The 26,827-nt window shown below is 36.8% G+C and overlaps 1 protein-coding gene across 1 annotated transcript in view; it reads left to right on the top strand.

Moving 5' to 3' along the window:
- Positions 1–20,573, top strand: part of SHCBP1L (SHC binding and spindle associated 1 like) — a 43,740-nt gene extending 23,167 nt beyond the window's left edge. Inside the window, exons 8-11 of the mRNA XM_059074844.2 lie at positions 16,101–16,254; positions 17,693–17,943; positions 19,031–19,153; positions 20,211–20,573. Of these exons, the coding sequence (XP_058930827.1) occupies positions 16,101–16,254; positions 17,693–17,943; positions 19,031–19,153; positions 20,211–20,462 (780 nt within the window). The 3' untranslated portion in view covers positions 20,463–20,573. The remainder of the gene's footprint in view (positions 1–16,100; positions 16,255–17,692; positions 17,944–19,030; positions 19,154–20,210) is intronic.
- Positions 20,574–26,827: the final 6,254 nt, after the last annotated feature.

Raw genomic sequence — 26,827 nt, 5'->3', positions numbered from 1 at the left:
ATCTTTGATTTTAGATTTACCTTTGAGGTTGACAAAATATTTTAATTTGGTGGTAGTCGCAGCTATGTACATAAGCCTTTAACAATTTTCTCAACTTTGAAGATTCTTTACTTGATGTTTTTCGTCCTCTATACTCTCTCCTTAAACAGTGTTATCCATGCCCATCATCTTTATGCTGGTGATCTTCACAAGTAGTATAGCGAAAAGGCATGGACTTTGTAGTCAGGTAAATAGCCTATCTTGAGCAAGCTGCCTAACCTCTGAACCTCAATTTCTATTTGCAGAGTGCTTTAGAAAGAGAAAGAACTGTGTACTGTGCTGATGAGGAGGATGATCTCTGGAGCCAAACTGCCTGGATTCAGATTCTGGCTTTGGCACTTACTACTTATGTGATTTTCAACAAGTTATTTACCCATTTGTGCTTTAGTTCCTCATTTGTAAAATGGGGATAATACCTTATTTCCTTATTTATAGAGCTATGAGTGTTCCTTATTTATAGAGCTATGAAGATTAAATGAGTTCATATTTGTGATGTGCTTAGAATAATGGCCAGCACATAGTAAGTACTAAATAAATGTTTTATTACTACTATTACGACTACCACCACCACTGACACCTTATAGAGTTTTTTGAGAATGAAATGAGATGCTATGTATAAAATACCTAGCAGTGTCTGGCACAGAGTGGTTTTTCAGTAAATTCATTGCCTTTTCTCTTTCCTTCCTTGCTTGTATTCTTTGCTGACCAACATTACTACAAGTTCTTCTCAGCATCTTTACCTTATGTCTCATTAACATACAACAATCCTAAATTTGAACTTACTAATATTTAAAAATTTTTTAATTTATTTTTTTATACAGCAGGTTCTTATTAGTCATCAATTTTATACACATTAGTGTATACATGTCAATCCCAATCACCCAATTCAGCACACCACCATCCTCATCCCCCTGTGGCTTTCCCCCCTTGGTGTCCATACGTTTGTTCTCTACATCTGTGTCTCAACTTCTGCCCTGCAAACTGCTTTATCTGTACCATTTTTCTAGGTTCCACATACATGCGTTAATATACATTTGTTTTTCTCTTTCCAACTTACTTCACTCTGTATGACAGTCTCTAGATCCATCCACGTCTCAACAAATGACTCAATTTCATTCCTTTTTATGGCTGAGTAATATTCCATTTTATATATGTACCACATCTTCTTTATCCATTTGTCTGTTGATGGGCATTTAGGTTGCTTCCATGACCTGGCTATTGTAAATAGTGCTGCAATGAACATTGGGGTGCATGTGTCTTTTTGAATTATGGTTTTCTCTGGGTATATGCCCAGTAGTGGGATTGCTGATCATATGGTAATTCTATCTTTAGTTTTTAAGGAAACTCCATACTGTTCTCCATAGTGGCTGTATCAATTTACATTCCCACCAACAGTGCAAGAGGGTTCCCTTTTCTCCACACCCTCTCCAGCATTTGTTGTTTGTAGATTTTCTGTTGATGCCCATTCTAACTGGTGTGAAGTGATACCTCATTGTAGTTTTGATTTGCATTTCTCTAATGATTAGTGATGTTGAGCAGCTTTTCATGTGCTTCTTGGCCATCCGTATGTCTTGGGAGAAATGACTATTTAGTTCTTCTGCCCATTTTTGGATTGGGTTGTTTGTTTCTTTAATATTGAGCTGCATGAGCTGTTTATATATTTTGGAGATCAATCCTTTGTCCATTGATTCATTTGCAAATATTTTCTCCCATTCTGAGCATTGTCTTTTCATCTTGGTTATGGTTTCCTTTGCTGTGCAAAAGCTTTTAAGTTTCATCACATCCCATTTATTTTTTAAAAAATTTCCATTACTCTAGGAGGTGGATCAAAAAAGATCTTGCTGTGATTTATGTCAAAGAGTGTTCTTCCTGTGTTTTCCTCTAAGAGTTTTATAGTGTCCGGTCTTACATTTAGGTTTCGAATCCATTTTGAGTTTATTTTTGTATATGGTGTTAGGGAGTGTTCTAATTTCATTCTTTTACATGTAGCTGCCCAGTTTTGCCAGCTATTGAAGAGACTGTCTTTTCTTGATTGTATATTTTTGCCTCCTTTGTCATAGATTAGTTGACCATAGGTCCATGGGTTTACCTCTGGGCTTTCTATTTTGTTCCATTGATCTATATTTCTGTTTTTGTGCCAGTACCGTATTGTCTTGATTACTGTAGCTTTGTAGTATAGTCTGAAGTTGGGGAGCCTAATTCCTCCAACTCTGTTTTTCTTTCTCAAGATTGCTTTGGCTATTCAGGGTCTTTTATGCCTTCATACAAATTTTAAGAGTTTTCGTTCTAGTTCTGTAAAAACTACCATTGGTAATTTGATAGGGATTGCATTGAATCTGTAGATTGCTTTGGGTAGTATAGTCATTTTCACAATATTGATTCTTCCAATCCAAGAACATGGTATATCTCTCCATCAGTTTGTGTCATCTTTGATTTCTTTCATCAGTGTCTTATAATTTTCTGAGTACAGGTCTTTTACCTCCTTAGGTAGGTTTATTCCTTGGTATTTTATTCCTTTTGTTGCAATGGTGAATAGGATTGTTTCCTTAATTTCTCTTTCTGATCTCTTATTATTTGTGTATAGGAATGCAAGAGATTTTCTGTGCATTAATTTTGTATCCTGCAACTTTACCAGATTCATTGAAGAGCTCTAGTAGTTTTCTGGTGGCATCTTTAGGATTATCTATGTTTAGTATCGTGTCATCTGCAAACAGTCACAGCTTTACTTCTTCTTTTCCTATTTGTATTCCTTTTATTTCTTTTTCTTCTCTGATTGCCATGGCTATGACTTCCAAAACTATGTTGAATAATTGTGGTGAGAGTGGACATCCTTGTTTTGTACGTGATCTTAGAGGAAATGCTTTTGGTTTTTCACCATTGAGAATGATGTTTGCTGTGGGTTTGTCGTATATGGCCTTTATTATGAGATAGGTTCCCTCTATGCCCTCTTCTGGAGGGTTTTTTTTTTTTATCATAAATGGGTGTTGAATTTTGTCAGAAGTATTTTCTACATCTATTGAGATGATCATATGGTTTTTATTCTTCAGTTTGTTAATATGGTGTATCACATTGATTGATTTGCATATATTGAAGAATCCTTGCATCCCTGGGATAAATCCCACTTGATCATGGTGTATGATCCTTTTAATGTGTTGTTGGATTCTGTTTGTTAGTATTTTGCTGATGATTTTTGCATCTATATTCATCAGTGATATTGGTCTGTAATTTTCTATTTTTTGTAGTATCTTTGTCTGATTTTGGTGTCAGAGTAATTGTGGCCTTGTAGAATGAGTTTGGGAGTGTTCCTTCCTCCGCAATTTTTTGGAAGAATTTGAGAAGGATGGGTGTTAGCTCTTCTCTAAATGGTTGATAGAATTTGCCTGTGAAGCCATCTGCTCCTGGACTTTTGTTTGTTGGGAGATTTTTAATCCCAGTTTCAATTTCATTACTTGTGATTGGTGTGTTCATATTTTCTGTTTCTTCCTGGTTCAGTCTTGGAAGGTTATACCTTTCTAAGAATTTGTCCATTTCTTCCAGGTTGTCCATTTTGTTGGCATAGAGTTGCTTGTAGTAGTTGCTTAGGATGCTTTGTATTTCTGCGGTGTCTGTTGTAACTTCTCCTTTTTCATTTCTAATTTTATTGATTTGAGTCCTCTCCCTCTTTTTCTTGATGAGTCTGGCTAAAGGTTTATCAATTTTGTTTATCTTCTCAAAGAACCAGCTTTTAGTTTTATTGATCTTTGCTATTGTTTTCTTTGTTTCTATTTCATTTATTTCTGCTCTGATCTTTATGATTTCTTTCCTTCTGCTAACTTTGGGTTTTGTTTGTTCTTCTTTGTCTAGTTCCTTTAGGTGTAAGGTTAGATTGTTTATTTGAGATTTTTGTTTCTTGATGTAGGATTGTATAGCTATAAACTTCCCTCTTAGAACTGCTATGCTGCATCCCATAGGTTTTGGATTGTCGTGTTTTCATTGTCATTTGTCTCTAGGTATTTTTTGATTTCCTCTTTGATTTCTTCAGTGATCTCTTGGTTATTTAGTAACATTTTGTTTAGCCTCCATGTGTTTGTGTTTCTTTCATTTTTTTTCCCTGTAATTGATTTCTAATCTCATAGCATTGTGGTCAGAAAAGATGCTTGATATGATTTCAATTTTCTTAAATTTACTGAGGCTTGATTTGTGACCCAAGATGTGATCTATCCTGGAGAATGTTCCGTGCACACTTGAGAAGAAAGTGTAATCTGCTGTTTTTGGATGGAATGTCCTATAAATATCAATTAAATTTATCTGGTGTATTGTGTCATTTAAAGCTTCTGTTTCCTTATTTATTTTCATTTTGGATGATCTGTCCATTGGTGTAAGTGAGGTGTTAAAGTCCTCCTCTATTATTGTGTTACTGTCGAGTTCCTCTTTTATAGCTGTTAGCAGTTGCCTTATGTATTGAGGTGCTCCTATGTTGGGTGCATATATAATTGTTATATCTTCTTCTTGGATTGATCCCTTTGATCATTATGTAGTGTCCTTCCTTGACTCTTGTAACATTCTTTATTTTAAAGTCCATTTTATCTGATATGAGTGTAGCTATTCCAGCTTTCTTTTGATTTCCATTTGCATGGAATATCTTTTTCCATCCCCTCACTTTCAGTCTGTATGTGTCCCTAGGTCTGAAGTGTGGGTCTCTTGTAGACAGCATATATATGGGTCTTGTTTTTGTATCCATTCAGCAAGCCTGTGTTTTTTGGTTGGAGTATTTAATCCATTCATGTTTAAGGTAATTATCGATATATATGTTCCTATGACCATTCTCTTAATTGTTTTGGGTTTGTTTTTGTAGGTCCTTTTCCTTCTCTTGTGTTTCCCACCTAGAGAAGTTCCTTTAGCATTTGTTGTAGAGCTGGTTTGGTGGTGCTGAATTCTCTTAGCTTTTGCTTGTCTGTAAAGCTTTTGATTTCTCCATCGAATCTGAATGAGATCCTTGCCGGGTACAGTAATCTTGGTTGTAGGTTCTTCCCTTTCATCACTTTAAGTATATCATGCCACTCCCTTCTGGCTTGTAGAGTTTCTGCTGAGAAATTAGCTGTTAACCTATGGGAGTTCCCTTGTATGTTATTTGTTGTTTTTCCCTTGCTGCTTTCAATAATTTTGCTTTGTCTTTAATTTTGCCAATTTGATTACTATGTGTATTGGTGTGTTTCTCCTTGGGCTTATCCCGTATGGGACTCGCTGTGCTTCCTGGACTTGGGTGGCTATTTCCTTTCCCATGTTAGGGAAGTTTTCAACTATAATCTCTTCAAATATTTTCTCTGGTCCTTTCTCTCTTTCTGGGACCCTTATAATTAGAATGTTTTTGCGTTTAACGTTGTCCCAGAGGTCTCTTAGGCTGTCTTCATTTCTTTTCATTCTTTTTTCTTTATTCTGTTCCACAGCAGTGAATTCCACCATTCTGTCTTTCACTTATCTGTTCTTCTGCCTCAGTTATTCTGCTATAAATCCTTCTAGTGTAGTTTTCATTTCAGTTATTGTATTGTTCATCTCTGTTTGTTCTTTGATTCTTTTAGGTCTTTGTTAAACATTTCTTGCATCTTCTCGATCTTTGCCACCATTCTTTTTCTGAGGTCCTAGATCATCTTCACTATCATTATTCTGAATTCTTTTTCTGGAAGGTTGCCTATCTCCAGTTCATTTAGTTGTTTTTCTGGGGTTTTATCTTGTTCCTTCATCTGGTACATAGCCCTCTGCCTTTTCGTCTATCTTTCTGTGAATGTGGTTTTTGTTCCACAGGCTGCAGGATTGTAGTTCTTCTTGCTTCTGCTGTCTGCCCTCTGGTGGATAAGGCTATCTAAGAGGCTTGTGTAAGTTTCCTGATGGGAGGGACTGTTGGTTGGTAAAGCTGACTGTTTCTCTGGTGGGCAGAGCTCAGTAAAACTTTAATCCACTTGACTGTTGATGGGTGGTGCTGGGTTCTCTCCCTGTTGGTTGTTTGGCCTGAGGCAACCCAACACTGGAGCCTACCTGAGCTCTTTGGTGGGGCTAAGGACAGACTCTTGGAGGGCTCACACCAAGGGGTACTTACCAGAATTTCTGTTGCCCGTGTCCTTGTCCCCACGATGAGCCACAGCCACCCCCTGCCTCTGCGGGAGACTCTCCAACACTAGCAGGTAGGTCTGGTTCAGTCTCCTATGAGGTCACTGCTCCTTCCTCCTGGGTCCTGATGCACATACTACTTTCCGTGTGCCCTCCAAGAATGGAGTCTCTGTTTCCCCCAGTCCTGTAGAAGTCCTGCAATCAATTCCCACTAGGCTTCAAAGTCTGATTCTCTAGGAATTCCTCCTCCCATTGCCCGACCCCCAGGTTGGGAAGCCTGACGTGGGGCTCAGAACCTTCACTCCACTGGGTGGACTTCTGTGGTATAAGTGTGCTCCAGTCTGTGAGTCACCCACCCAGCAGTTATGGGATTTGATTTTGCTGTGATTGCGCCCCTCCTACCATCTCATTGTGGCTTCTCCTTTGTCTTTGGATGTGGGGTATCTTTTTTGGTGAGTTCCAGTGTCTTCCTGTTGACGATTGTCCACCAGCTAGTTGTGATTCTGGTGTTCTCACAAGAGGGAGTGAGAGCATGTCCTTCTACTCCGCCATGTTGGTTCCTCGACCTGAACTTATTAATTTTTTTAACTTATTAATAAATCCTATCCCTAGTCCTCCTGTATTCTCTATTGAGTTAATATCCTAAATATCCTTCCAGTCAACTACATATGTTAAACCATATATGTTTGACTTTTTAAAGAACCACTAAACTGTTTTCCACAGCGGCTGAACCATTTTACATTCCCACCAGCAATGTTTGAGGGTTCTGATTTTCCACATCTTTATCAACACTTATCTGTCTCTTTCATTACAGTCATCCTAGTGGATATGAAGTGGTATCTCATTGTGATTTTGATTTTCAGTTCATCTTTTCATGTGCTTGTTGGCCATTTATATCTCTGGTTTGGAGAGATATCTCTTCAAGTCCTATGCCCATTTTTGACTGGGTTGTTTGTCTTTTTCTTATTGATTATGAATTCCTTGTATATTCTGGATACTAGATCCACATTAGATGTATGTTTATGTATGTTTTCTCCCATTTCATAGTTGTCTTTTCACTTTCTTTATAATGTTCTTTGATGCACAGAAGTTTTAAAGTTTGGTGAAGTTCAGTTTACCTATTTCTTCTATTACTCATACTTTTGGTATCATACCAAAGAATCCATTGCCAAATCCAAGGTGATAAAAATTTAACCTTATGTTTTCTTTTAAGAGTTTTATAGTTTTAGCTCTTATATTTAGGTCATTGATCCATTTTGAGTTAATTTTTGTATATGGTGTGAGTGAGGATTCCAATTCTATTTCTTTGCATGTAGATATCCAGTTGTCCCAACACCATTGTTGAAGAGACTGTTCTTTCCTCCACTGAATAGTCTTGGCACCCTTGTTGAAAATCAGTTGGCCTTGGTTGTATGGGTTTATTTCTGGGCTTTCAGTTCTGTTTCAGATACTGTCTATCCTTATGACAGTATCACACAGTTCAATTACTATAGCTTTGTAGTAAGTTTTGAAATCAGAGGTGTGAGTTCTCCAACTTTTTTTTCAATACTGTCTTGGATATTCAGGGTCCCTTGCAATTCCATATAAATTTGAGGATAAGGTCTTCCATTTCTGCTAAAAAGGCTATTGGAATTTTGACAGGAATTACATTGAATCTGTAGATCAATTAGGGTAGTACTGCCATCTTAGCAATATGGAAATCTTCCAATCTATAAACATGGAGCCTTTCAATTTACTTAGGCATTCTTTAATTTCTTTCAGCAAAGTTTTGTAGTTTTTACATAAAGGCTTTCACCTTACATGTATGTAAAAATTATTCCTAGATATTTTATTGTTTTGGATGCTCTTGTAAATAGAATTATTTCCTTAATTTTCTTTTCAGATTGTTCACTGCTGGTATATAGAAACAAAACTGACTTGTGTGTTGATCTTGTGTCCTGCAACTTTGCTGAATTTATTAGCTATCATACTTTTTTGGTGAATTTTTTTGGATTTTCTAGGTATATGATATGTAGAATCATGTTGTCTGCAAATAAAAGTAGTTTTACTTCTTCCTTTCCAGTCTAGATGCCTTTTATTTATTTTTACCTAGTTGCTCAGGCTAGAATTTCTTCTGGCTAGTACAGTGTTGAATAGTAGTGGTAAAAATGGGTGTCTTTGTTTTGTCCCTGATCATAGGGAAGTGTTACAGGATGAACTGTGTCTCTCCAGAATTCATATGTTGAAGTCTTAATCCCCATACCTCAAAATATAACTACATGTATTTGGAGATGGGTATTTAAAGAAAAGATTAAATTAAAATGAAGTCCTTATGGTGGGTCCTAACCCAAACTGCCTGACGTCCTTATAAGAAGACAAAATTTAGACACACAAAGAGGTACCAGGGTGCACATGCACAGAGGGACAACCATGTGAAGAGGAAGCAAGAGGGTGGCCATCTGCAAGCCAAGGAGAGAGGTCTCAGAAGAAACCAAACTTACTGACACCTTGATCTAGGATTTGCAGCCTCCAGAACTGTGAGAAAATAAATTTCTGTTGTTTAGCTAACTAAGTTTGTGGTATTTTGTTACCCTAGGAAACTAATACAGGAAGAAAGTTTTCAGTCTTTTATGATTATGATGTTAACTGTGAGCTTTTTGTAAATTACGTTTATTGTGTTGAGGAAGTTTCCCTCTATTCCTAGTTTTTGAGTGGTTTTTATAATGAAAAGGTATTGGATTTTGTCATGCTTTTTATACATCAATTGAGATGATCCTGTAGTTTCTTTCCCCCCTTCATTTTATTAATGTAGCATTGATTGATTTTTATATGTTAAACTACCCCTGAATTCCTGGGATAAATCCCACTTGGTCATGGTGTATAACTCTTAAAATACTGTTCGGTTTGGCTTGCTAGAATATGTTGAGGATTTTTGCATTTATATTCATAAAGGAAATTGGCCTGTAGTTTTCTTCTGATGTCTTTGGCTTTGTTATCAGAGGATGCTGGCGTCATAGAAGGAGTTAAGAGTTGTTCTCTCCTGTTTTTGGAAGAATTGGAGAGAAGAATTGATGTTAATTCTTTAAATGTTTTGTAGTAGTTACTAATGGAGCCATCTGGTCCTAGATTTTTCTTTGTTGGGAGATTTTTGATTACTGATTCAATCTCTTTACTTGTTCTAGGTCTGTTCAGATTTTCTATTTCTTCTTAACTCAGTTTTGGTAATTTGTGTATTTCTAGAAATTTGTACACTTCATTTTGTTGTACATTTTGTTGGAGCATTTGTTGGTGTACATTTGTTCACAATATTCTCTTATAATCCTTTTTATTTCTAGAAGTTCAGTAGTAATGTCTCCACTTTCATTTCTGATGTTATTTTTTGCCTTCTCCCTTTTTTCTTAGTTTAGCTAAAGGTTTGTCAACTTCATAGATAATTTCAAAGAATCAACTTTTGATTTCATTAATTCTATTGTTTTTCTGTTCTCCATTTCATTTATCTCTGCTCTAATCTTTATTATTTTCTTTCTTCTGCTGACTTTGGATTTAGTTTGTTCTTCTTTTTCTAGTTCCATAAGATATAAAGTTAGGTTACTGATTTCTTTCTTTTTTAAAATTTATTTATTTTATTTTTGGCTGCATTGGGTCATTGCTGCACATGGGCTTTCTCTAGTTGTGGTGAGTGGGGGCTACTCTTCATTGCGGTGCGCGGGCTTCTCATTGCGGTGGCTTCTCTTGTTGCAGAGCACAGGCTCTAGGCCCAAAGGCTTCAGTAGTTGTGGCACATGGGCTCAGTAGTTGTGGCTCACAGGCTGTAGGGCGCAGGCTCAGCAGCTGTGGTGCACGAGCCCAGCTGGTCCGCGGCATGTGGGATCTTCCCAGACCAGGGCTCGAACCTGTGTCCCCTGCATTGGCAGGTGGATTCCCAACCACTGCACCAACAGGGAAGTCCCCAAGATCTTTCTTTTTTAATGTAAGCATTTATAACTATAAATTTCACTCTGAACTCTGCTTTGAGCATCCCATAAATTTTGGTATGTTGTGTTTTTGTTTTCATTCACCTCAAAGCATTTTCTCATTTTTTCTTTGGGTTTTCTTTGACCCATTTGTTGCTTAAGAATGTTGTTTAATTTCCACATATTTGTGAATTTTCCAGTTTTTCCTGCTGTTATTTATTTCTAAATCAATTCCATTGTGGTCAGAGAGGATACATTTATTGAAACTTGTTTTGTAACTTATCATATGGTGTATCCTGGAGAATGTCCCATGTGCAATTAAGAAGAATATGTATTCTTCTGTGTTGAGTTTTGTATTAGGTCTAGCTGAATTATAGTGTTGTTCAAATCCTGTTTCCTTATTGATCTTCTGTAGATGTACTAGTCATCATTGCAAATGGAGTATGGAAGTCTTCAACTATACTGTCTAGTTCTCCCCTCAGCTCTGCCAGTGTTTGCTTCATATATTCTGGGGCCTCATTGTTTCCTGAATACGTGCTTATTATATCTTCTTGATGAATAAATTCTTTTTGGTCAATATATAATGTCCTTCTTTGTCTCTGGTAAAATCTTTTGACTTAAAGTCTATTTTGTTTAATATTAGTATAGTCACGGCAGTTCTCTTCTGGTTACTATTTGTATGGAATGTCTTTTTCTACCCTTTTACTATTATTTGTGTCTTTGGATCTAAAGTGAGTCCCTTGTAGACATTGTATAATTGGATCATGTTTATCCATTCTACCAGTCTTTTAATTGGTGATCTTAATCCATTTACATTTGAAGTGATTACTGATAAGAAAGGACTTCTGCCATTTGCCATTTGATTTCTATATGTCATATTCTTTTGTATTTGATGAATTTTTTTCTAATATTTTGTTTGACTCACTCATTTCCTTTCTGTATATTTTTAGTTATCGTCTTAGTGGTTACCATGGAGATTACAATTAACATTCTAAATATATAACAATCTAGTCTGGACTGATACCAACTTAGCTTCAATAGCACATAAACACTCTGGTCTTTTACAGCTCTGTTCCTACTTTATGTTGTTATTGTCACAAATTACATCTTTATACATTGTCTGCCCATTAACATGGATTTATAATTGTTTTATGAATTGCTCTTTTAAATCGTACAGGAAACAAAGAAAGGGAGTTACAAACCAAGATTATAATAATACTGGCTTTATATTTACCCATGTATTTGCTGCCTTTGCTGTAGTTGCTGCTTCATATGGCTTTGAGTTACTATCTAGTGTTCTTTTCCTTCAGTCTGAAGGACTCCCTTTAGCATAGGGAAGATCCAGCCTTTGTTTATCTGGGAATGTCTTAAGGTTTTCTTTATTTTGAAGAATAGTTTTGCCAGATATAGAATTCTTGGTTGATAGTTTTTTTTCCCCCCTTTCAGCACTTTAAATATGTCATCTCATTGGTTTCTGGCTTCCATGGTTTCTGATGAGAAATCATGTTAATCTTATTGCCAATCCTTTGTTCACATTGAATTGCTTCTCTCTTGCTGCTTTCAAGAATCTCTGTTTTGGCTTTCAACAGTTTGATTATAATGTATGTTGGTGTGGATCTCTTTGTTATTTATTCTGCATCCATTAAGCTTCTTGGATGTGTTGATTCACATCTTTCAACAAATTTGAAGTTTCCAACCATTATTTTTTTCAAATATTCTGCTCTTTTCTTTCTGTCTTCTTCTGGGATTCCCATAATATCGGTGTTCTTGATGGGACACCACTGGTCTTTTCAACTTTATTTTTCTTCCTGCTCCTTAGATTCAGTAACTGCAATTGTCCTATCTTCAAGTTTCTTCTGCCTGCTCAGATCTGATATTGAACCTCTCTAGTGAGTTCTTCATTTCAACTATTGTACTTTTTTGTACTTTTACTGTACAGCTATAGAATTTCTATTTGGTTCCATTTTATGTTTTATCCCTTTATGGATATTCTGTTTATTCATCTGTTGTTCTCTTAGTTTCCTTTAATTATTTATCCATGGTTTCCTTGAGCTCTTTGAGGCTATTTAAGACAGTTGATTTAAAGTTTTGTCTGTTAAGTCCAAAGTCTTTTCTGGACTTCCTCAGAGATGGTTTCTGTCAATTTCTTTTTTTTTTTTTCCTGTGAATGGGCCATAGTTTCCTGTCTCTTTGTATGTCTTATAATTTTTGTTGAAAACTGGGTATTTTTTTTTTTTTTTTTTTTTTTTTTTTTTGGTGGTACGCGGGCCTCTCACTGTTGTGGCCTCTCCCGTTGCGGAGCACAGGCTCCAGACGCGCAGGCTCAGTGACCATGGCCCACGGGCCCAGCCGCTCCGCGGCACGCGGGATCCTCCCGGACCGGGGCACGAACCCGCGCCCCCTGCATCGGCAGGCGGACTCTCAACCACTGCGCCACCAGGGAAGCCCAAAAAACTGGGTATTTTTAATATTATAATGTGGTAACTCTGGAAATAGGATTCTACCCCATCCCCAGGGTTCGTTGTATTGGTTGTTTAAGACTGTAGTCCATATGTTTAGTGAATTTTCCAAACTGTTTTTGCAAAGGCTCTGTTCTTTTTTGTGTGTGGCTGCTGAAGTCTCTGTTATCTCAGCAGTTAGTCAGTGACCTGACAGAAATTTCCCTAAACACCTGCAGCTAAAAACAAAAACAAAAAACTCCTTGTCTTTGCAGATTAGCTCTGAGTTGAGGCACTCCTTCAAACTAAGTCAGGCTGCCTACAACTCTGCCTTAGTTTTCACCTCCTGCTTCCACAAGGCCCAGTGATCAGCCAGAAGCACAAGCTTAAGGTCTTTACAGATCTCTTTTGAGTATGCATCCATCCCTGAGACTGTGCATTTTACTGTAGATTTCCCAGTATATAAGGTAGCTCTTATTTCCCCAAGAATCTTCCTCCTCATTTGTAGGCTTTTCCTTGCCCTTCTTTCATCCTTTGTCCCAGGTAGCTTTGGGTAGAGTATGTCTTTAAATGCTTTCATCAGATGCTACTTATAAAGCTCCTCCATCCTGAGGGAGGTGAAACAAAGGTCAGTTTCTTTGCCAGTCCCTCTCCTGAGATACTGATCATCAGACAGGTCAAAATGCACAGTCACAATTTTTTGAGAATAAGGTCCCTATTTCCCCCACCCCTCACCCATCACAGTGCCAGCAAGCCACATCAGAAATATGGGCTGTCGCTATTCACTCAACTGCTGCCAGTCTGGAGAATGGGGTATGGTAGGCAAGTAAGTAAAAACACCAAAACACTTTCTTACTGAATTTTAACAACTTCTTCATCTAGGAGTTCCTTGGCTGCTATGTTTAATTAGATTTCAGTTACAAAAAACATTGATTCTGTAATTTTTTGCCAATTTGCTTGCTTTAGAAGAACTAATTCTTGGAGCTCTTTACTCCACTATTTCCAGGATGTCACCTCTTTCTTGTACCTTTTTCTCTGCTCTCTCCTTTCTGAATGCATTGAGGGATGCTCAATACTGTTTTATCTTAAGTAACAATATCTACCCTAAATACATCTTTGTCTCTTCCCTTGCAGAGCCAAACTTCTTGAAATATTTGGCTGCACTTGTCTTTACTTCTTTCCCATTCATGCCGCTACTCAGTGATCTGGTTTCTGCCTCCAGAATACCAAGGAAAATGCTCTTGTGGTCATGTGGGACCAAGCTATGGCTAAATGCAGTAGGGATTACCATCTCTTTTAATCTTTCAGCAGCATTTGATATGATCAACTACTTCTCCTTTCCTGACATCTTGATCTGATTTTCTTACCACCTCTTTGGCCACTCCTCAGTTTTCTTTGTAATATCGTTTTTGCCTACCTTTTAAATGTTATTCCTCAGTGTTCTGTACAAGGGTGCTACCTTTTCCTTTTTATACATTCTTATAGGTAATCGCACCCATTCCCATGCTTGAATTATCATACAAGTAAACAATTCTAGGATCTTTATACCTTGTCAGATTTCAGTCCTGTATTCTAGATCCTTATATAGATGGTCTGCTGGATATCTCTGAGTGACTCCACTGGTACGTCAAATTAACTGGCACCAAAATTAAACTCATTATCTTCCCCTATCAAACATTTTTCTCGTGTTTCCTGTTTCAGTGAATAAAGCAAATATAAATGATGGGAATTCCCTGGCAGTCCAGTGGTTAGGACTCTGCGCTTTCACTGCAGGGGGCATGGGTTTGATCCCTGGTCGAGGAACAAATATCCTGCAAGCCACATACATGGCACGGCCAAAAAAATAAATAAAAAATAAATATATATATATATATATAAATGAGATGTATTCTAGAGTTCTTCCGAAGTATTTACAGAGGTAGTCCTCGTACTGTCTGCTACAGAAGTATTTAGAGTATGTAAGATGTAATACAAGCACAAATGACTGTATTGGTTTGCTGATTTAGTGAGGATTTTGAGTTTCATATATATAGCTGGAAAAAAATGTTCACTCCTGCTTATCAAAGAAAATTAAAATGAGGCAGTGAGCCTATTAAAATGGCAAATATTTTTATACATTTAACATACCCCATGCTGATGAGCTTGCAGAAAAGTGAGTTCTCAGACCAAGTTTCAGTTGGTTAAACTTTCTTGGAGGGTGGTTTAGCAATTTGTATCCGAGAGGCTTAAAATGTTTTATACCTTTTGACTTAGTAATTCTCAATCTAGTTTATCCTAAAGAAATAACTAGAGATGTGTGTAATGATTTATTTGTGGTAGTATTTTTGTAATATCGAAAAAAACTGTAAGCTATCTAAATGAGGGTAAGAAAATCATATTATGACACATCTGTATGATGTATTATTATGTAACTCATAAAAATTAGGCTTTGGAGACACAGACGTAGAGAAAAAACATATGGACTCCAAGGGGGTAAAGGGGTGTGGGTGGGATGAATTGGGAGATTGGGATTGACATATATACACTAATATGTATAAAATAGATAACTAATGAGAACCTGCTATGTAGCACAGGGAACTCCACCTCACTTTGCTGTACAGTAGAAACTAACACAACATTGTAAAACTATATCCCCAATTAAAAAAAAATTGGGGCTAGGCTTTGAAAAAATATTTAAAGACATGGGGAAATGTGATATAATGTAATGAGAAAAATCAGGATTCAAAACCATATGCATCTATGGTATGATATATTGGTATTATGAATAAATGAATATATGCATGGGAAAAAGACAAGAAGGAAATATCTATATATATATATAATTTAGGTTAAAATTTCCACTTTTGTTATGCTTTGTTTCATTTTGTTTTTTATAATAAGTGCCTCTTATATAATAAGAAAAATGATATATGAATGATGATGCCATTTCTTTTGGGATAAAAGTGTAGGCAGTTTTTCAGAGTATATTTTTAGTTACCAGATTTTATTTTTAAAGTTCCTCATTCTTCATGGCACTAATAATGAAGTTCTTTCCTACTCCCAGTGCAAATTTCTGGTACTTTTTTTATTTTAGTTCTAGAATCTTTAATATATAAATTTTTGTTGGTTTAGCAAAATTTTAGGGTCAGTTTGAGTTAAAACGAAGTAGTAGTTTCCAGTAGCAAAGAGATCTGGTGTCATCAAGACCTACATCTAAAACTTAGCTTCACTAACTCTGTGTCCGTGGGCAAATCATTTACTCTCACGGAGTTTCAATTTCTTAACATTACAAGGGTATAATAATACTTTACCCCAAAGAACTGTTGTGAGGCTTAAGGAGGTAATGTGTAAAGGTTAAATTTTAACTTCTGGCTCTATTTAATAGCTGTAAAATTACTAGTGATTGTAATCATTCACTAGTGAATGTAACTGTAATGAGAAAATCTCTTCATCATTCCTTAATTGATGGACTGATACTTTGAGCACTTAATGAACATAAATACATACAGTATTTACAGTGCACTACCTATACAAAGTCAGTCTTTGGGAAAAGCACATGTTACCAATGAGTTAACTGATTAAAATGACCTGTTTCAGCTTGATCTATTGTTTTATTTCTGTTTTTCAGGTAAAGGACTTATCTTCAGACACACTTCTCCAACAGCATGATGATTTGGATTTGGCTTTGGATAGTTGTTATAGTGGAGATACAGTAGTTATTTTTCCAGGAGAATATCAAGCTGTAAATCTTGCTTTATTGACTGATGACATCACTATAAAGGGTTAGCAAGGCATCCTTTGCAATTTTTTAACAGCAGTGTATGCTGGACAAACTGTATATTATAAACATAGTTAATCAGATTACTAGAAATTAGAACAGGGTTTTATGTTTCACAAAAATCCCTTATGTGCCTTTTACAATTAAGATTTTCTCACCTGTTCAGTGGTATATTATCTGTACAGGTGACCTCATTTGGACATACTGTACCAAAGCAAATCAATCAATGAGATTACTTTTTCCCCATGATAATGTAGCACTACAAGCAGAGATTCTAAATAAATAATCAAAATCAGAAAAAAAAAATCAGTTCACAATATCTTCTATTAGCTCTATATTTTTACCTAAACTACTTTTGTCTCCTCTGTCTCCATAGCACTTCATAGCACTCTAGTAGGAAAACCTAAATGTAAGGCTATATTAAAATATGCTCAGCATTTTCTCAAAAAGTTTAATTCACATGCAAACTCACTAAAATAGAAGTAAAAAGCAGTGTTTACTAATTTCTTTTAGGTTCTGAACATATTTAGTGACTTTAATTTTGCCCTTTTACATTAAAGTAAGGTTATTCCCCTTGTCTAGCCAAAAGACAGATGACTTAAACTTTGCTATCGATTCAAAAATTGAGCAAAGTTTTCACTAGATTTTGATGACTGTAATCAGTTATATTTTGCTGAACTATATGGGTAATAAGGATCATATTTATAATTCTAAAAATTGGTAGTCTTCTTAAAGATCCAACCTCTTATTTTTGTATATTTTTTTTTTTTTTTTTTTTTTTTCGGTATGCGGGCCTCTCACTGTTGTGGCCTCTCCCGTTGCGGAGCACAGGCTCCGGACGCACAGGCTCAGCGGCCATGGCTCACGGGCTTAGTTGCTCCGCGGCATGTGGGATCTTCCCGGACCAGGGCACGAACCCGTGTCTCCTGCATTGGCAGGCGGATTCTCAACCATTGCGCCACCAGGGAAGCCCTCAACCTCTTATTTTGGGATTGATGTTTAGATGATTGCTCAGACTACTCTAGAACAAAATTATGGATATGATTAATTACTCTTGTAACCTAATTCAAGTCTCCGCCTGTCTTTTTCATTATGGTAATTTATAATGGCTTTGAAATGAGGTTTTGGTATCTTCTACATTTTGTAGATGACTGCTTACTATATAATATAGGGAAATACACAGTGGAAGGAGTATGTTGAATAAGTACCATAGGTATTTAGATCGATTATAAACCCAGATTCTTCCATCATGGCATCAAAATAAGGACAAAAGACTACATTATAGTTAAGTACCTATTTAGTTGACTGAATAATTACAGATGTTACTTATTTAAAATGTGTGAAAAGAAAAACTTAGTAAGAGCAAGTATTATTGAATGACTAAAGGGCTTTAAGCTTTGGGAGTAGTGATTTAATTATGTATTTTTGTCTTTATACATCAGGAATTGGAAAGAGAGAGGAAATTATGATTACTTCTGAACCTTCTTATGACAGTTTTGTGGTGTCCAAAGCTGATAATGTGAAATTAATGCATCTATCTTTGATACAACAAGGGACAGTTGATGGTATTGTGGTGGTGGAGTCTGGTCACATGACTCTAGAAAACTGTGTATTAAAATGTGAAGGAACAGGAGTGTGTGTTCTTACAGGAGCTGCTTTGACAATTACAGACAGTGAAATAACTGGTGCCCAGGTATTTTATTTTATAAAATTTATGGATGTGGCTATTGATAACTTTGAGTGATCTTAATATGGAAACAAAGGGTAACAATTATTTTATCTTTGAATTGAATTATAATTAAACTTAGAAACTGATAAAAGTAAATAAAATGAGAACAAGTGTTAAGTGTGTCATTATACACTTAGTACATTTAGGAAAAGTAAACTGCCTAAGTCCAAAGTACGAAGTTACTAGATTTGGTTTATGTGTGATTTTAAAAAAAATCTAGGAATCAGTGGCTGTAAAACAGATCACAAGTCAGTTACTTGATGGTCTACTTAAAAAGATATAAGTACTGGGCTTCTCCGGTGGCTTAGTGGTTGAGAGTCCACCTGCTGATACAGGGGACATGGGTTCGTGCCCCGGTCCGGGAAGATCCCACATGCTGCAGAGCAGCTGGGCCCGTGAGCCATGGCCACTGAGCCTGCGCATCCGCAGCCTGTGCTCCGCAACGAGAGAGGCCACAACAGTGAGAGGCCCGCGTACTGCAAAAAAAAAAAAAAAAAAGAAAAGAAAAAAAGATGTAAATACTTATAAGCTATCAGACATTGCTATAATGTACTGTGATTAGTTCTGACAGCTTGAGTCTAAAGATAACAATCACAAAGACCAGTAAGGGACTAGAAAATTGAATGAAAAAAGATAAAAGGAAGCAGAAAAATAAGACCTTTTTATAGAATGACTTTTTCTTAGTTCCCACTAAAATGAGGAAATACTTAAGCAGAATTATGAGGGATTTAGAGTGTATATATAAATGAATTTTTGTAACTATTGAAAATAATCGCTTAAAGAGATCTTTGACCCCCTTCTAAGACTTGATTTGGGTAGGAGAGCAATGTTATATGGCATATGACTTCAACCTTCCTTCTAGGCCTAATGATTCTGACACAAATAGTTTGTTTTAAACATTATCTCCACAAAATTGTTTGCACTATCATGTATTTTCATGTAACTTAGTGTGTTTAGATTGGTAATACAGAATTACAGTTTTCCAATCTAAAGAAAATTTTGGAGAGGTGCATGTGTTTTATAGATTGTTTTATTTGCTTTTAATTTACAGGGTGCTGGTGTTGAACTGTATCCTGGAAGCATAGCTATTTTGGAAAGGAATGAAATTCATCACTGTAATAACCTCAGAACAACTGACAGTTCAAAAAGCACCTTAGGTGGAGTTAATATGAAGGTATTTTCATATTTTTAACATAGAATTTTTAAGAATTATAAATATTAGAAAGATACCCTCAGTCTTAAATTTTAGTATAAATGTTATTGTTGATTTGGAAAAGTATGGTACAAGTAATTAAAATATGGTTTAAATGATGGCTGATAGGAAACAAGTTTAGTCTTATTTAATAATTTCAACTTAAATTCTTCGTAAATAACTTTGAATATGAGAAAGTAGGGATGTTCTCTTATAAATGTTTTAATTTTTCACTGAGAAGACTTGTAATACATTTTCCAAGGCAAAGCAAATTAAGAGGATAAATATATTAAATATTTTAAGTCTTACTTTCAAACTTTGTAAAATAATTTAAGCTAACCAATTAAAACATTAATAGCAATAATTTATAAGTGAAATGCCTTCCCATTCCTTTCTACTTCTATAAATTCTACCTTTCTAGGTCCCTCTCTAGACTCATACAGTTAATGTTTTCCCTAGAACACTAACTTACATATCATTATTTTAAATTATTTTCATCATTAGCATTTTCATTATCTGAAATTTTCATATTTATCATGTTATATTAAAAGTCAACTTAATGGGATATTGCTGTATCCCCATCTAGAATCAGTTGTCTTTATCAAGAATGGATAAAATTGAAAACTCCATTTAATATTACAACTTTTTGTTGTATTACATTAATCCAGTGAGGAAAATAATACTTGGTCAAAACCGAGAGATTCAGTTGTTCTAAAATGTGTAGGGCTTCCCTGGTGGCGCAGTGGTTGAGAATCTGCCTGCGGATGCAGGGGACATGGGTTCGTGCCCCGGTCCGGGAATATCTCACATGCCGCGGAGCGGTTAGGCCCGTTAGCCATGGCCGCTGAGCCTGCACGTCCGGAGCCTGTGCTCCACAACGGGAGAGGCCACAGCAGTGAGAGGCCCGCGTACCGCAAAAAAAAAAAAAAAAAAAGACGTGTAAACTCAAGAATAAGTTCTAGAGTTTATGAGATGTTCATTAGTTCATATTTTATTTTCATAGAAATTGAAAAGCTAATTTCCTTGAATAATTTAACAGGTTCTTCCAGCACCCAAGTTGAAGATGACCAATAATCATATTTACAACAACAATGGCTATGGAGTAAGCATTCTTCAACCAACTGAACAGTTTTTTATTGTAGCAGAAGAAGCCCTCAGCAAAGGGGCTGCTTCAGGAGATAAAAAAGATGATAATATGCTCTCCAAAGTAATGCAAAATCTGAATCTGGAAATGAATAATAATAAAATAGAAGCAAACTTAAAGGGGGATATCAGAATAGTAACAAGTTAAAGCATCTGGATCTATGTTAAAGTTTTATGTTTCAGATATTTAATAAATAATTCCCATATCCCACAGAAATGGTAATTTTAATTAAATTTGAAACTTAATTTTAAAATTTAACTATTTAATGCTCTTTCATTGAATGATTCATTTTAACATGTTTTTTAAAATAAGTTGTAAGATATAATTCACATATCATAAAATTCACACTTTAAAGTATATAATTGTGGTATTTAGTATATTTTTAGTATATGGTAACACCATCATCACTAATTCCAAAAACAACTGTGGTTTTAAATATTGTTTTATATAGTCTTAGTCCAATAAGAAGCTTTAGGGTGTTTTATGTAGAGAATTGAAAAAAAATGTTTATGGCCAATATCTGATTCATTCCCATTTATCTGTGCAGGTAACTGGAATAAGATAAGATAGCACTATGTTTAGGCTTAACTATAGGAAAAAGAAAATTCAAAATAAGAGGCAAAAAACAAAGAAATGTATTTCTCCCTCAAAGTCACACACATTATTTCAACTTTCATGCCTCCCTCCAGCTAGGATCTGATCACATGGCTATATTTAACTGCAAATGAAGCTAGGAAATATAATCTTTAAATTGGATGGCCAGGTGTCCTCTAAAATAGGGTGTTTGTTTTGTAAGAAACAACTGGTCTTTTTCACACAGCATAGCTTACATTGACTTTAGGATATAAAAGAAAATAAGCACTCAGGCTTCAGCCCCTAATCTTTCCTTCCACAATTTGACTTTTATTCAATACTTTGTTATCTGTAACTTAGCAAAGGTGACCCTGTGTTGCTATAGAGAATCTCTTGAGATTGAATATAGTAACTGTTCTTCAATGTTTCATTGCTTTTTTTTTTTTTTTTTTTTAAACACAAGGTCTTCTTAGCCAGGTGACATGTAATTCCAGAGAAGAGGCCTTAAACAAGAACAATCTCTCTATAATGAATTTGATAAGCTGTAAAAGTGGGGATTTTCCTTCACAATCCTCTTCCTCTATTTCCCTGCTTTTGGCTTTAGGAAGAGTATGTGATGGACAAAGATAGGCTCTTTTGAGTAAGCAGAAAGCATAGCCTCACAGGAGCAAACTTCTCATTCATTAGTTATTTGCCTCCTTTCTGTTGCTGCCATTGGTTTCCAACCAATTACTTTTTTCCCCAGGCCTACTTCAAAATATAGGTTTTTTTTGTTTTTTTCCTCCTATCTCATATCTCTAAAGCATGCACAAAGCATTTTTAAGATTTTCTAAGAAATCTGAACTTAGTTATTTTTCTCCCTCCTTCACCTTCCCACCCTTATATTTTTCTCTCCATCATAACGAACTACCACAAATTTAGAGGTTTGAACATCACCAATTTATCATCAAACAGTTCTGTAGGTTGCAGTTTTGGCATAGGTCCCACCAGCCTAAAATCAGTGTTGACAGGGGTTTGTTTCTTTCTGCAGGCTTTAGGGGAGGATTTGTTTCCTTGCTCATTTGGGTTGCTGGCAGAATTCAGTTCCTTGCAGTTGTTGGACTGTTTTCTTGATGATTGTCAGCTGAAGGCTGTTCCCAGATTCTGGTGACCAACTAACTGCATTTGGGTTATGTCCTCCTTCCTCCATCTTCAAAGCCAGCAAAAATGGATTGAGTCCATTTTCTGCTTTGTAATTTCTTCTGCCTCGTCTTCAATCTTCTCTCTCTGAGCCAACTCTTCTGCGCCCTCCCTTCCACATTTAGGGACTCATGATTACACTGAACCCACTTGGATAATCCAGGATAATTTCCCCATCTCAAGGTCCTTAACTTGAATTACACCTGCAGTCCCTTTTGCCATGTAAGATATGCATTCACAGGCTCTGGGAATTAACATGTGGACATCTTTGAGGAGCCATTATTCTACTTACCACTTGTCTTAACCAATTTTCTAGGTCAAGGAAAGACAAATCCTAATTCTACTCCTCAAATGGGATTTAAGAAGTTTCCTCCACCAGGACCAACCAATGCATAGCTTTTATACATTTAAAAGAGATTCTAATTTAGAACAATGGCATATGCCCTGAGAAAACCATAATTCAAAAAGAAACATGTACCACACATGTTCACTGCAGCACTATTTACAATAGCCAGGACATGGAAGCAACCTAAATGTCCCATCGACAGATGAATGGATAAAGATGTGGCACATATGTACAATGGAATATTACTCAGCCATAAAAAGAAACGAAATTGAGTTATCTGTAGTGAGGTGGATGGACCTGTCATATAGAGTGAAGTCAGAAAGAGAAAAACAAATACTGTATGCTAATGCATATATATGGAATTTTAAAAAATGGTACTGATGAACGTGGTGGCAGGGCAGGAATAAAGACACAGATGTAGAGAATGGACTTGAGGACTGGCGGGGGGGTTGTGGGGGGGGAGCTGGGGTGAAGTGAGAGTGGCATGGACGTATACACGCTACCACATGTAAAATAGATAGCTGGTGGGAAGCAGCCACATAGCACAGGGAGAGCAGCTCGGTGCTTTGCAACAAACTAGAGGGGTGGGATAGGGAGGGTGGGAGGGAGACGCAAGATGGAGGGGATATGGGGATGTACGTATGCATATGGCTGATTCACTTTGTTGTCCAACAGAAACTAACACAGCACTGTGAGGCAACTATACTCCAATAAAGATGTATAAAAATAAGAGATTCTAATTTAGAACTTAGAGAAGAGGTGGTTCCATATTTCCGCTGTCCTTTCCCATTCGTGCACATATCTGGCTTGCCTACTGGACAGTAATTTTGTAGTATAGGCATTGGGTCTTAGTAACCATTATATTCCCTGTGCATTCCCTGTGCTGTGCATTCCAAGAAATAACTGCTAAAAGTTTTAAAAGAATGCTACCAATGGGTCTCTGCTTATGCAAAAGACTGAAATGCGATTTACAATCTAGGATTTTTAAGGATATTTCATCACAGTTGCTGGGGATGGAAATGTTAGGATTCTGGAGGAGAGGACTAGACAAATCAAGATGAGAAGAGTGGCCCTGGTGTGGAATGAAAAGGGATGAATTAGAACCCCTTTCTGCCTTTTTGTAAGGAACTGGCAGTAGGAGTGGTGATTTCCTTTGCCCCACTGCAATGCCAGCAGCAGCTATGGTAAAGTCTCAATTGAAGAAAAGAATGGGAACTATAATGCTAGAACCTCTTGTCAGTTTATTAGAAGCAGTGAAAGTGGCAGGTGGCTACAAACCAAGGGACTGAGGCACTCCTCAGCAGCACAAGGTACAGAGAAATTGCTAATATAATAGGAGCACTTCCCTGGTGGTTCAGTGGTTAAGAATCTGTGCTTCCATGCAGGGGGCATGGGTTCAACCCCTGGTCAGAGAACTAAGATCCCACATGCTGCCTGGCATAGACAAAAAAAAAAAAAAAAAAGGAGCAAGTTCCTATTCTCTGTGAGACACCCAAGATGCACGTTATCTTATAGATTTAACAGTTATAATCAGAAAGCAATAAACTTGAGGACAGGGGTCTAATTCTTCCAAAGTATTAAAGTAGAAGATTATACAAATATACTATATTTTCAGCGATTGAACCAAATCAGCCATTCTTAAACTGAAGTACAGGCTCCAAGAGTCTGTGAACTACCTGAAATTTTAAGTAAAAAACTTTTGTGTACATGCCCTTTGCTGGAGAAGAGTCCATAACTTTCACACTCTCAAAGGAGCCTCTCAGTCCCCCAAAGCTTAAGCCAACTGAACTAGGTAGTATTTAAGTTTCCTTTTACATATTCTTTCTTATTACTCAATTGAGGCCTAAAACAGCTTTTAACGAAATGTGTTGCTTTGTCTACAGAATACTCTGCTTTGTTCTGTAGAAAATTCAGGCAACTTTATATCATTATTTTAATACTAAACAAAAATATTAATGCCATGTGTTTTTTGGTAATTCGATATTTTTCAGATTTTGCAATTGCACAAGATAAATTTACTTTATTTCCTAATAAAATTCTGAAGCCATTGGCAGGTATCATTAGAATACTAGGTTAATTTGGAAACAGAACTATTAATGCCCTAAAACTTAGATTCTGTTTAGGTCAGCAGGTTAATCTACGCCTCCTATGCTTCCTGGTATTTTAAAAAGAGCTCAAACTTTCAATTATTTAAGTTAAAATTACTATAGTATTAAAAATAACCACCAAGTATGTATTTCACATTTTTACAGGTTAACACAGAAAGTATTATACAGGTTTACCAGTTGAGAAACATTAAAATACTGGATTTGTAGCCAAATCCTTTGTTGCCTTTACCTTAAGTTTATTTCTGTGTTTGAAAGAAATATGCAATTTCAAAGTCTTGAAATTTCTGAAAGATTCCCCCATTAAGGTTAATGTGACCAACTCATCCTAGTTTGCCTACAACTTTCCTTGTTCTAGCATTTCCCATGTCTCAGAAAACCAGTCTGGGTAAACTGGGAACATCTGGTCACCCTAATTAGTTCCTAGGAAATAGATTCTTTTCTTAAAAATTAAATTATCACTAAAGTAGTCTGATAAATTCAGGTGACCTCAATCAGTTAATTCTGAGAGATTCAATAGTGTGGGCATACCTCCTTTCACTGCGCTTAGCTTAAACACACTTCACAGATGGATTTTATACAAATTGAAGGTTTGTGGCAAATCTACATCAAACAAGTCTACTGCCACCATTTTCCAAAAGCATTTGCTCACTTCATGTCTCTGTGTCACATTTTGGTAAGCCGTGAAACACTACAAACTCTTTCATTATTCTATTTGTTATGGAGATCTGTGATCAGTGATCTTTATGTTTCTCATTGCTTTAGAGCACCACCAACCATGCCCATAAAAAATGGTGAACTGATAATGAGTTCAATAAGTGAACTGATAAATGCTCCACTGATGGGCCATTCCCCTCTGAAACACAATATTGAAATGAGGGCAATTAATAAGGCTAAAACGGCCTGCCTCTAAGTGTTCAAATGAAAGGAAGAGTCACATGTCTCACTTTAAATCAAAAGCTAGAAATGATTAAGCTTAGTGAATAAGGCATGTCAAAAACCAAGAGGCCGAAAGCTAGGCTTCCAGCGCCTGTTAGCCAAGTTGTGAATGTAAAGTTCTTTTTAAAAACAGATTACTTAACATATGAATGTATTCAATGGAAATTTTTGCCTGCATTGGGTCTTCGTTGCTGCGCACGGGCTTTCTGGGCTTTCTTTAGTTGCAGCGAGCGGGGGCTACTCTTCATTGCATTGCGCAGGCTTCTCACTGCAGTGGCTTCTCTTGTAGTGCACAGGCTCTAGGCTCACGGGCTTAAGTAGTTGTGGCTCGAGGGCTCTAGAGCGCATGCTCAGTAGTTGTGGGGCACGGGCTTAGCTGCTCTGCAGCATGTGGGATCTTCCAGGACCAGGGCTTGAATCCGTGTCCCCTGCATTGGCAGGCGGATTCTTCACCACTGAGCCACCAGGGAAGCCCCAAGATAAAGTTCTTGAAGGAAATTAAAAGTGCTACTCCAATGAATGCTTGAAACAGCCTCACTGCTGATAAGGAGAGTTTACTGGTCTTGATAGAAGATCAAACCAGCCACATTCCCTCAAACTAAAGCCTAATCAACAGCAAGGCTCTAAGTCTCTTCAATTCTACGAAGATTGAGAGAGGTGAGAGAGCTAAAGAAAAGTGTGAATCTAGCAGAGGTTGGTTCATAAGGTTTACGCAAAGCAGCCGTCTCCATAAGAGTGCAAGGTGAAGCAGCAACTGCTGACATAGAAGCTGCAGCAAGTTATCCAGAAGTCTAGCTAAGATAATGAGGGTGGCTACGCTGAACAAGACTTTCAAAGTAGACAGAACAGCCTTATGTTGGAGGAAGATGCTAGGAGGAGGAGCCAATGCCTGCCTTCAAAGCTTCAAAGGACTGACTAACTCTCTTGCTAGGGGATAATGCAGTTGAAGACAATGCTCATCTACCATTCTGCAAATTCTAGGGCCCTTAACAATTACGCTAAATCTACTTGGCCTCTGCTCTAAAAACAGAACAAAGCCTGGATGATAGCACATCTGCTTACAATGGTCTACTGAATGTTTTGAGACCTACTGCTCAGAAAAAGATTCCTTTCAAAATACTATTGTTCACTGACAACGCACCTGGGCAACCAAGATCTCTGATGGAGATGTGCAAAAAGTTAATTTTTTTTTTTTTTTTTTTTTTTTCGGTACGCGGGCCTCTCACTGTTGTGGCCTCTCCCGTTGCGGAGCACAGGCTCTGGACGCGCAGGCTTAGCGGCCATGGCTCACGGGCCTAGCCGCTCTGCGGCATGTGGGATCCTCCCAGACCGGGGCACGAACCCGTGTCCCCTGCATCGGCAGGCGGACT

The sequence above is a fragment of the Kogia breviceps genome, chromosome 1 (genome assembly GCF_026419965.1).
Source record: "Kogia breviceps isolate mKogBre1 chromosome 1, mKogBre1 haplotype 1, whole genome shotgun sequence".
In the NCBI taxonomy this organism is placed as follows: Eukaryota; Metazoa; Chordata; class Mammalia; order Artiodactyla; family Physeteridae; genus Kogia; species Kogia breviceps.
The sequence above is the reverse complement of the archived record's forward strand: the minus strand, read 5'-3'. Positions and strand labels throughout refer to the sequence as shown.